Source organism: Pygocentrus nattereri, chromosome 15 (assembly GCF_015220715.1).
Source record: "Pygocentrus nattereri isolate fPygNat1 chromosome 15, fPygNat1.pri, whole genome shotgun sequence".
NCBI classification, from domain to species: domain Eukaryota; kingdom Metazoa; phylum Chordata; class Actinopteri; order Characiformes; family Serrasalmidae; genus Pygocentrus; species Pygocentrus nattereri.
Window position 1 is genome coordinate 14,002,940 of NC_051225.1, and position 12,237 is coordinate 14,015,176.

General features: G+C 44.0%; 1 protein-coding gene across 3 annotated transcripts in view; it reads right to left on the reverse strand.

Annotated features, from left to right (window-relative positions):
• Positions 1 to 12,237, reverse strand: part of LOC108433047 (trichohyalin) — a 318,922-nt gene that overhangs the window by 144,514 nt on the left and 162,171 nt on the right. For all 3 annotated transcript variants that reach the window (XM_017707316.2, XM_017707312.2, XM_017707314.2), the window contains 3 exons: positions 6,747 to 6,797; positions 3,226 to 3,309; positions 1,215 to 1,361 (listed from right to left, as the gene is read on the reverse strand). In XM_017707316.2, the coding sequence (XP_017562805.1) occupies positions 1,215 to 1,361; positions 3,226 to 3,309; positions 6,747 to 6,797 (282 nt within the window). The remainder of the gene's footprint in view (positions 1 to 1,214; positions 1,362 to 3,225; positions 3,310 to 6,746; positions 6,798 to 12,237) is intronic.

Consider the following 12,237-nt stretch of genomic DNA (forward strand, 5'->3'; position numbering starts at 1 on the left):
CACTACCCCTTGTTGCTCAGTTACAAGGGATTAGGGTGACACTCGAAAAACAAGGGGCAGGAGTAAAAAGAAGAAACGGGATTGGGCGTTGATCTCATGCACTAATAGAAATGTCACAGACAAGGTTTTACATCTCTTTGCTTTGTTACTGAAGGCTAATCGAAGAGTTGATCGACTAGCTACTAGCAGCTGAGGAACAACCGCCTCCACAGTAAATGAGTCACTGCAGAGACGACGTACCTGCTATCATAGGTCTAAATGTTAACACTATAGCAAGCTCTACACTGTAAATGACCAGTGTACTTCGTATCTGACGTGGTGACAAGGTCATGATGAATGTCTTCCATTACAGGGCTGAACAATTAACCATTTTATTTATCGAAATCACAATATGAACAAGTGAAAGTTGAATTATAACCCACTCTGAATTATATCTTGAAGTGTGGTCTTAGGTTTTAAGTGGGGAAATTTGGCCCAACAACACAGAGCTCATGAACTGGCAGTCTAGCACATTACACTCACCCTTAAATTTGAAAGAAAATCTTTTTAAATATTTGTAATTTATGGAAAATGATCACAAATTGCAATCACCATACTGGTAAGAAATATCACAATTAGGTATTTTACTCAAATTGCAACAGACAAAAGTACAAAGTACAAAAAAATGTACATACATTTAAATATGTTCTACATAAAAAAATCACTGATCAGAAAAACCCAAGAAGTTGTAAAAGAAAAAAGGGCCTTGCATCCTGATTGGGCCCCAGCAGGCTCAGGTTGTGTACTGGACCTATAGTTTAATAATACATTGAAATCATTTTTTGTTTTTTTGCATGAAAAAAATGTGACAATGTGCATCACAGAGATGGCCAATTTCAGCTGCGTTCTATAAATGATGATATCTAGGGAATAGCATCATTTAAACACCAAAAGGTTGCAATCAGGTCATACCAGCAAGTTCCAAGTCATACAAAATGTCCCCAGCTCCAACAACATGGATGCAGTCATCATTTTTGAAATATCATGAGAATATCATTTGAATCAAATCAAAATCATGAGGGTTTCATTACAACCCTAATAGATTAGGATCCATGACTGCACACAAATGAAGTCTTTCCAAGAGCATAGAGAAAAGAGAGTGAGAGAGAGAGAGAGAGAGAGAGAGAGAGAGAATGAAGGCCTGAGCAGCCTGGGCCTGGCAGTGATTCCCTTACCTGAGCCTGCAGCTGGTGAGCCTGCTGTGCTGCACCCTGGAGGTCCCTGCGGAGCTGCTGGTGGCGGCTGTGTCCTCGCTGGAGCTCCTGTTGGCTCTCCTGTAGCTCTCTCTGCAGCTCCCACAGCCTCTGTTCCTGGACATCCAGCTATCGAACCACAAAAGGAGGCAGGGCGCAGAGGAAGAGAAAAATCAATCCACTACAAAGAGCCTGGCTGCAATCGCCTTCTATGGCTCCAGCCCCAAAAGCACAGCCACCGAGCTCACATCCTGACAGTCCAGCCAGAGCCCCTGACCAGCTCGGCTCCCACCTACCCCACGCCCCGGCCATCCAGGGTGGCTTCGCACTGAATAAATAAGCAAAAATCAATCCTTCTTAACCAAATGTGAAAAGCATTTACGCCCATTGTTCGACTAGAGATGCAAAGCGCCGCTTAACAGAGTGAAGCACCCGCTTTTGGGCGAAACTGAGAGATATTTGACAAATATTAAGACAACAACAAACAGAAAATCAAATAATTCTGCTATGTTGTAAATACACAGACATGGCTCGCAGGATTCTGACCTTTATGAAAGTACAAAAGCGCTCATTGAAAAGCGGAAGCTTCATAAAGTAAGCAAGCATTAAGGCCCACGCTGGAAAAAAATGAATAAATAATGAATAATTAACATCACATTGTCACCATAGAGAGAGCATGAGAGAGAAAGAGGGAGGGAGCGTGGAGATGAGGGGAGGAGGGGGGGGGGGCAGCGGTGAGGAAAGAAGAAAAAGGAAGGATGGCAGACCCCTGGTACCGGTTCAGCCCAGTGGCTTCCCTTGTCTTCTGGTTTTCAGACGTCGCTTTGCTGTCGCATAACGAAAAGGCACTTATCCCAAAAAAACAAAGGCCCGGGAACATTCCACCCAGCGATCAATTAATCAGCCGCGTTCATTAGAGGCCCAGGAGTAATCCACATATTCACCTCAATCACCTAAATCAAGCTCGCTCCCCCGCTTTCATCTCCACTGCTGATTGCGCTCTGTTGACAAGCAAGGCAAAAAGCGCCTTCTACTTCCCATCTTCCTCTTGGCGTCCTGCTTAAATTCCTGCAGGATTCGGGACTTCAAAAATGAGAAAGGAAGAGGAAGCTTTTTTTTTTCTTTTTTGCGGTTAATCCTAAATAAAAAAAAATCCCAGCTCATCTCTTTCGGTCTGGTTTTCGGTGTGCGATCCGAGCCGATAACCCTGCTCTTTCTTTCTTTCCCTTACAATCGCTCGCTCTCTCTCTCCATTCTCCCCTCCTAAACTGATCAATACTTCATTTAAATCATGACATTAGCACACTACTGGAAAAAGCGCAGAGAAAGAATACTCAAAAACTGCTCTTTCTAATGGTGGACAGGAAGACGTGAAAAGGGCTGCTTGTGATTAGTGGGAATGTTTCTTTGATTTTTTTTTTTGTTTTGTTTTATTAGACTTAAAAACGAGTAGGGTGGGAAAATGTATGCGCGAGTTCAGGAGTGGCATCATTGTTTTGATTTTGACTCCCCAGCCGCTGCCTGATCAATACTGCATTTGAATCCTGACGGAGGGGCACTGGTACAATATGTCCTGTCGCGAAATGAAATGCAAACACCGCTGTCGCCGCAATCAACACAAATTTCAGACGTTTACGGACGCGGTACTAAGCCACGGCGAACAATGTTCCACTTCACCCAGACCCTCGTGTTTGCCTTTGCACTTCAGTGCATAATTGTGCAATATAAATGCCCCCTCACGCATTCATTTATTCATGCAATTTACAATGAGTGCAATCAATACAGTGCTATGCAAAACGATGCTACACGCATGCCGGCATGAAGGCAATCAGACAGGAGGAGGAGGAGAAGGAAAAGAAAGGAAGATAATTTCCTGTGGCTCATTAGCATAAGTGAGGGAGAGAGAGAGAGAGAGAGAGAAAGAGGGAGGAGAACAGAAAGAGTGAGACGAAGAGGCTAATCTTCCTGACGGTCATTAGTGAAGTGGATTTACCTGAGCACTCTGGGCGTCGCGGGCCTGGTGAGAGAGCAGCAGGTCTCTCCGGAGCTTCTGGATGCTCGCATCCCGACGACACAACTGCCGGCCACGGTTTTTCCAGTGCCAAAAAATGGGGGACGAATGGAGCCGAAGTAGGAGAGAGGGGCAGAGAGAGGGAAGCAAACGAGAGACAGAGGGCGTGAGGTGGTTTTAGAAGGAAACAGAGAGGGAGAGAGAGTCAATCACCCCACTAACGGGCTCACATATTGTCGGGTGCCAATGTCAACCAATGAGCAATTAGGCAGACAAAACTAAAGTTATTGATCGGGGTCTCTGGCTCTCTTTTTCAAGGCTAACTAGCCTAGCTGTGTATGTGTGTGTGTGTGCAATGGCTGTAGGCAGAGAGCAGGAGGGGGATGGACAAGCAGGGCAGCTCTCTCTCTGGGCCTGTAGCACCGAGGAGGGGACTGGTCATTACCATTTAGCCTGCTATTGATCTGCCTGCCAAATGACCATTCACACCATACGGCCTTTCATTATCATACAAACACACAAAAGCACGTGGCTGTATTACTATAACTTCCATTAAACTGTTTGCTCATAGTCACAAACCACTGTGTTTCATATTAGCCTAACGATTGTTGGTGTTCTGTGGTCATAAAGTCAGTTTATATATGGGAAGTATCAATCTGATGGCTACAGAATGGCCAGAAAGGTTCTGATCAGTTAATGTGAGTTACATTACTATGTAGAGATGGTATATCGGTACTAGGCTGATATCAGCAGAACATGCTGGACTGGATACCGAAAGGAATAAAAGAATTGGATCCGATTCCGTAACAAATCTAGCCTGAAACAGCACACATTCACATTGTGTGATGTGACATTGTTGACTGTGTTTTTTTTTTATCTTTTGAGTATTTGAGTAGTTTGACCATGACAGCCTAATTATAGATGCTCATCTTATGTATAGTGCTTCAATCAAAAATTCATTTTAAAGCACAGTAAGTTTTAAAGAAGAAATACTGAGAAATTTCTGGAACAGTGGTTCCCAATCAGATGTGTTAGATTAGGAAAAATCACCAACATATGCAGGGACAAGAGCTGGACATATTAGGTCTGGAAGATCTTCCATCTTGTATAGCATCTAGTTGTAGTCACACATACAATGCCCTGATGAAATTACACATCCTCTACAGAGATCAAAGTTAAATTCATTTATCAGGCAGTCTGACGGATGAATCTAGGTTTGGTGAATGCCAAGAGAACACTACCTAGTGGAATGCACAGTGCCAACAGTAAAGTTTGGTGGAGGAGGGATAATGATCCGGTGCTGTTTAGAGGGTTTGGGCCCCTTAGTTGCAGTGAAAGCTACTGTTAATGTTACAGCTCACAAAGACATTTTAGACAATTCTATGGCTCCAACTTTGTGGAAATAGTTTGTGGAAGGCCATTTCTGGTTTCAGTATGACTGTGCTCCTGTGCACAAAGCAAATTTCATAAAGACATGATTTGACATGAAAGAACTTCAATGGCCTACACAAACCTCAACTGCACTAAACAACCTTTGGGATGAACTGAAATGTTGCTTCTCCAGGCTTCTCATTCAAAATCACTGCCGGTCCTCACAAATGCTTTTTTTGACTGAACAGGCAAAAATTCCCAACACATTCTAAAATGTTGTGGAAAGACCTCCCAGAAGAGGCTGTTATAGTTGTAAAGGGGCAGGCAAACAGGTGTGATGATCAGGTGTCCACATACTTTCAGCCAGTACTAGCGCTTTTCAGTGCTTAGTAAACCTCAGAAAAAGAAGATATTGTAATATGCACTAAATATTGTGTAAGTACACTGCTCAAAAAATAAAGGGAACGCTTAAACAACACAATATAACTCCAAGTAGATCAAACTTCTGTGAAATCAAACTGTCCACTTAGGAAGCAACACTGATTGACAATCAATTTCATGTACTGTTGTGCAAATGGAACAGACAACAGGTGGAAATTATTGGCAATTAGCAAGACACACTCAATAAAGGAGTGGTTCTGCAGGTGGGGACCACAGACCACTTCTCAGTACCTTCTGCTTTCTGGCTGATGTTTTGGTCACTTTTGAATGTTGGTGGTGCTTTCACACTCGTGGTAGCATGAGACGGACTCTACAACCCACACAAGTGGCTCAGGTAGTGCAGCTCATCCAGAATGGCACATCAATGCGAGCTGTGGCAAGAAGGTTTGCTGTGTCTGTCAGCGTAGTGTCCAGAGGCTGGAGGCGCTACCAGGAGACAGGCCAGTACACCAGGAGACGTGGAGGAGGCCGTAGGAGGGCAACAACCCAGCAGCAGGACCGCTACCTCCGCCTTTGTGCAAGGAGGAACAGGAGGAGCACTGCCAGAGCCCTGCAAAATGACCTCCAGCAGGCCACAAATGTGCATGTGTCTGCACAAACGGTTAGAAACCGACTCCATGAGGATGGTATGAGGGCCCGACGTCCACAGATGGGGGTTGTGCTCACAGCCCAACACCGTGCAGGACTGCTTGGCATTTGCCAGAGAACACCAGGATTGGCAAATTCGCCACTGGCGCCCTGTGCTCTTCACAGATGAAAGCAGGTTCACACTGAGCACATGTGACAGACGTGACAGAGTCTGGAGACTGCGTGTGGAGAGCGATCTGCTGCCTGCAACATCCTTCAGCATGACCGGTTTGGCAGTGGGTCAGTAATGGTGTGGGGTGGCATTTCTTTGGAGGGCCGCACAGCCCTCCATGTGCTCGCCAGAGGTAGCCTGACTGCCATTAGGTACCGAGATGAGATCCTCAGACCCCTTGTGAGACCATATGCTGGTGCAGTTGGCCCTGAGTTCCTCTTAATGCAGGACAATGCTAGACCTCATGTGGCTGGAGTGTGTCAGCAGTTCCTGCAAGATGAAGGCATTGAAGCTATGGACTGGCCCGCCCGTTCCCCAGACCTGAATCCTGATTGAGCACATCTGGGACATCATGTCTCGCTCCATCCACCAACGCCACTGTTGCACCACAGACTGTCCAGGAGTTGTGGATGCTTTAGTCCAGGTCTGGGAAGGAGATCCCTCAGGAGACCATCCGCCACCTCATCAGGAGCATGCCCAGGCGTTGTAGGGAGGTCATACAGGCACGTGGAGGCCACACACAATACTGAGCCTCATTTTGACTTGTTTTAAGGACATTACATCAAAGTTGGATCAGCCTGTCGTGTGTTTTTCCACTTTAATTTTGTGTGTGACTCCAAATCCAGGCCTTCATTCGTTAATAAATTTGATTTCCATTGATGATTTTTGTGTGATTTTGTTGTCAGCACATTCAACTTTGTACAGAACAAAGTATTCAATGAGAATATTTCATTCATTCAGATCTAGGATGTGTTATTTGAGTGTTCCCTTTATTTTTTTGAGCAGTGTATTATTTTTTGCCATATTATCCACTCTACATATGACCTCTGATTTTAATGCTTTGTATAAACAAACCTGTGTATGTATTTTTGTTGGTGTATTGCGATAGTACCTCACTCTTCAAGATCTCTAGTCCTCTTCCCTCTGGAAGATCACTGGTCATCTACAGAAGACAACAATGCAAGCAATTAAAATGGTGGTGAATTCATCTTTCAATGCAGGAGAAACAGACCAACCGTATTCATCATTATACACGCACCCCAGGTCAACAGATAATCCAGAAGACAGACAAACAGTTGAGAACAGAGTGGTGGTCTGCTATAAGTAGGTCACTTCATCTGAGGGGTGGAAAAAATGGACTATGAGAGCCTATGAGTAACCAAGACACGTGTCTTTTATAAGAATTTCTTCATTTTGAAGGTAGAAAGTTCATAAATGCTGGTGCAAAGTGGTGATGAGGCCACCTGATCCCTACACCATGTCCGCCAGCCTACATTAATGTCTCTGGAGAACAGTTAGCTAATGCTGATTGCCTTTAACCCTGCGTACAATGACAGACATGGCCTCAGCCCCCCTCCACTCCGGCAAGCTCAATTATTCCCTCACCTCCCACGGCCAAGGACGTTCTGAAAGCACACAATCAAGAAGCCGAGCCTGCAGAACAGCACTCCATTAAAAAGGTGAGGAAAGTACATTAAGAACTAAGCTATTTTTGCTGCTGATGATGGAAATGGAAGGCGGGCCCAAGCACTCCTTGATCAAATCATCGCTATTGTGATGCTTGCTACCAACGCAGAGGCTAATGGTAAACATACAAATTAGCCCAAAAGGCAGATCAAGTGCAGGTTTTGAATGCGAGTGCTGTTGTGCATGGCTTGCTGTGTCTCAGGCACGGCATCCTTTGGTGTTTTTGAAAATCAATGGTGATATTTCCAGAGAGGCAGGCACGATAATGAAAGGTAGGGGTAATAAAAACCCGGCGCGGTGATTGCTCATTCCAAGCAGCTTCAAGCAGACCCCCGCGTCAGAAGGACACCTTTAATATTCTGACTTTTTCACGTCACTCCCGACTAAATCCCTAGCAACCACCATAGCAACGCACTCCGACTCCGACGTGAAATGCATGGCAAGTTACGCGCGCCATCAGAAAGAGGCTGGGTAGGTGAGAGAGAGAGAAGGATAAAGAAAGAAAGAGAGGGCGCAGAAACACCTCAAGGAATGTGGAAAACAAGTCTAATGTATGCTCATATCACTGATCACAAGCAAAACACAGACAGAAACGTCTGCCATGGAAAACGGCCACTGTCAAACTATAGCCCATTTAGACCAAACCATGCATTTATAACACAGGACAAATCAGCGTTACGCCACAACAGCAGGTAAACAATGTAGGTCGTGCTGCACTGAAAATGATTTCGCTTATTTTATAGATTTTGGAAAAACAGAAAGCTTGTTTTCATTTTTCTTTTCCTTCTCAAGTCCATAACCTCACGACTTTTTTGTCATATAATCATCACCACACATTTCACTGCAGGGTTTAATAAAGAAGCATTCACTTTTATGTTTTTTTTCCTGCTGCGCATTTAAGAACATGTACATGACGAACATGACTGTACAGTTCTAGCTCATTTCCCACCTGCTAGAGAGACAGCTGGAAGTGTCCACAATGAATGACTAAATGGCCTTTTTGGGCATTTGATGTCACTCTAAAGCTTCTAATCTGGCTATTTAGCTACCTTGCTTGCTGGATCACCTTATTGGCTGATAAGAAATACTGTGCAGTTCTCACATGCACTTACTTAAACATCTACCTTTACAGAGAATCAAACAAAGCTTCATTTTTTAGGGCGTTAAAATATGAGCGAAAACACTGATTAAATGGCTGCTGGCATAAATGCTAATAGTGTTAGCTTCCTATAGCTTATGTTGTCTTATGTCAAACTCTCCACAAAGTGGTTATATTAAACATAGCTATCAACACATCAAATGCCATCCTAGTTTAGCCTTTGATACTCTTAATTATATATAAGCTTAAGTATAGCCAATCATTATCTTGCAGACATTTGGATGTGGTCAATATCATTAATTTTCCTACTATAACAGCATCTCAGTATTAGATGATATAAACGTTTGCATATATACACCCCCCAAAATTCCAATGAACAGATCATTCTCAGCACTGCAGTAACACTGATGTGGTGGTGTGTTAGTGTTTGTTGTGCTGGTCTGAATGGATCAGACATGTCAGCTCTGCTGGAGTTTGTAAACACCTCAGTGTCACAGCTGGACTGAGAATAGTCCACCAACCAAAAATATCCAGCCAACAGCGTCCTGTGGGCAGCATCCTGTGACCATTGATGAAGGACTAGAGGATGATCAACACAAACTGTGCAGCAGCAGATGAGCTATCGTCTCTGACTTTACATCTACAAGGTGGGACGACAAGGTAGGCATGTCTAATAGAGTGGACAAAGAGTGGACACAGTGTTAAAAAAAAACTCCAGCCGCACTGCTGTGTCTGATCCACTCAGACCAGCACAACACACACTAACACATCACCACCACGTCAGTGTTACTGCAGTGCTGAGAATGATCCACCACTCAAATAGTACCTGCTCTGTGAGGGTCCACGGGGGTCCTGACCATTGAAGAACAGGGTAACGGGGGGCTAACAAAGTATCAGAGAAACAGATGGACTACAGTCTGTAACTGCAGAACTACAAAGTGCAGCTATATAGTAAGTGGAGCTGATAAAATGGACAATGAGCATAGAAACAAGGAGGTGCTCATAATGTTATGCCTGATTGGTTCATTGTCCATGCACTAGACGTAAACATGCTTCTCTTTGTCCTTCTACAACGTAGGGAGCACTTGGTTTGGATGGCTGCCATGTGGGCAAAGGGAGAACATGACAGGAAGCATGTCGACTGGTCAAAGAAAACAAAAATGATCCTAAGATCCAAAACTGGGACCGACTACAGGTGGGCCCCACCCCCACGTCCACACAAGAGTTTTGTGGAGAATGGTAATGACCTCTAAGTGAGCCTCTTCCCCAGGAAATTTCAGCTTTTCCTCCTCGCATCTGCTTTCCTAGTCTTTGGGATCCCGGCTCTCAGAAGCTGATGAGTTCAGTCAAACTTCATTAAGTTTATAGCCGCAGCCCAGTGCTCCCTGGTGGCAGGCTGTGTGGAATGAGTCCATCGCCTGGCAGACAGCGCTTTACTGCTCCATCTCACAGGTGGAGAGCGGGGCACTCTCTATCTCTGTCACTACCCCACCCCCCTCCTCCTTCTCCCCTCTCTCTCCCTGCAGCACTTGCTCGCTCTCTTGCTTTCTCCCTCCGGGGTCAGCGGGGCGAGGGGTCTCCGTTCTGTTCATCATTCTCCGATCGGGCTGCAATAAATCCAGGGGAAATGCATTTATGAATGCATTCATGTGACTGGGAAATCCATCTTGGGCCGCTGTCAGCATAGAGGAAAGAGGAAGCTGATGCTAAAGGGGTGGGGGAGGAAGGCGCTGTCCACCCAGCACGGACATGTCCTGCTTCTGGCTGTGTGTCGGCCTCTAGCTAACGACGCTCAGTGCCGTCGGCCATTTTCTATTTCTGCAGCCTGCATCAGTGGCCATTTTCTACAGCAGATGCAAACAAGCTCATTTAGGCTGGCATATGGTCTAAATTCCTCCAGACCAGAGGAGTCGCAGACTTTAGCCTACGCCTCTTAGCCACGAAAACGATGCTAGGCTAGACCGAGCCAGAAGTGCATTAAGATCACTGAAGCATCGTTCTGAGTCCAGAGAGGAGAACTCTGAGCCATCCAGCGAGTATTTATTACGAGTCGTGGCAGGGCTACACTGGCTGAGGTGCTGGGAGTAGCTATTAAACAGCTCCGGGGCTGACCCCTGGTTTTAAGCGTCTGGGGATCTGACAGGCGAGGCTGCAGGGGCCACCATAAATGGATTTCTTAAAGTTTCAGTCCCACTGGGGTGAGTCTAAAGCAAGGTTGTAGAAGAACAGCGAAATAACTTACATACATCTTCTGTGCTACCTCAGGATAGCACGGCATTTCTGCACAAGTGACAACCCGGAAAAATGCCTGGACAGGAATGAATCGGATTTAGCGCATGTGCATTAGCACATTTTATCATTTAGCAACTCTGAGTTCTCTGAGGTTATTTAGGGTTAAATGCCTTGCTGAAGTGGTCAATGTCAGTAACCTCATGACCTCTTGAGCCATTGGAAAGTTGGGGTACCATCAGATTGTCTGAACATCACTGGTTTAATCACGTCATATGCATATCACATTCAATTTATTCAGACGAAAAAAACAGACATGATCTTACATGTAGCGGAACATTCAACGTCAAATTCAACGGGAAGGCGATGGAGGAGGCAGGAATAACTAAAATCCTTGAGAAGTAGCAACTGTAACTGTACTTCTTTTTGGTTCACTGCGATGTCCTTGAGTATTCCTCTCCCTTAATACTTTTTACCTTAGGGTAACACTTTACTGTAGGGTTCTGCTCATAAGGCTACATGACACCTACATAAGTTTGTCATGACAACTGACATAACCTTACATAACTGTTTACAATTACTCCAATAGGCATCATCTGTCATAGACTATTTTAGCGAACTTTGATCAAAAATACCAAATGTAAATTTATTACTGAACAACGCATATTGGAACAAGCATTTATAAACATGCATGTACAGTTATGTCAGTTGTCATGACAAGCTTATGTAGGTGTTTATAAAGCCTTATGCCCTACAATAAAGTGTTACCTACTTTAGCTTAACTAGGTTTCAAAAGAAAAATCTGCTCTTTCTATTCACTACATTTCCAAACTGCTGGGCTTGTTACTTTATATTTTTATTTATCTTTTCTTTTTTGAAATCAGGCAAAAAAGGCACCACACCAAACACCAAACTGTTACCAAATCGAAACATTATGCATTCGGGTCTAACATAAACCTTTGTTTGTGCATAAGGTCATGACTGTATATGTCTAATTAATGAACACTCAGTAAAGAACAGTGAAAAATGTAAAAATTTAATTGGAAACTGTTTAATTAAATGCTTCTACTTTTTTACTTTAAGCACAAAAAATGCTGTCTTATGTTTTCATGCCACTACCAAAACAGAGAGTTTTACTCCAACGCTGGGGCCTTATTTAGCCACATCCACTTAAGTACAGGACGTGAGACTGGGTCCTTGTCCGTCATGGCCACACGGCGAACAGTTATATCATACTGTTTTGAAGTAAATGTGCCCAAAATGTCTAAAGATCAGTGTGTAACATTAAGAACGGTCATTACTGAAACACATATTTATGCAATTAATAGACTCTTGTCACTGCAGAGACCCAGAAAAAAGGAACAGAGTTGAACGCAGAACTCTGTGCCATTCAATGCAATACAATAACAAACAGTACAATACAATAAACTACAATATACAGTGAGGAACAATAAAAATAAGTGCAGCTTATAATTCAGTGCTCATTTAAGTGCTGTGTAAAGAGATGAGTCTCTATTATTAAAACTCAAATTTTTAATAATATAAACAAAATTAAGGTAAATTAGGGTCATTCAAAGTGAAAGGAGTT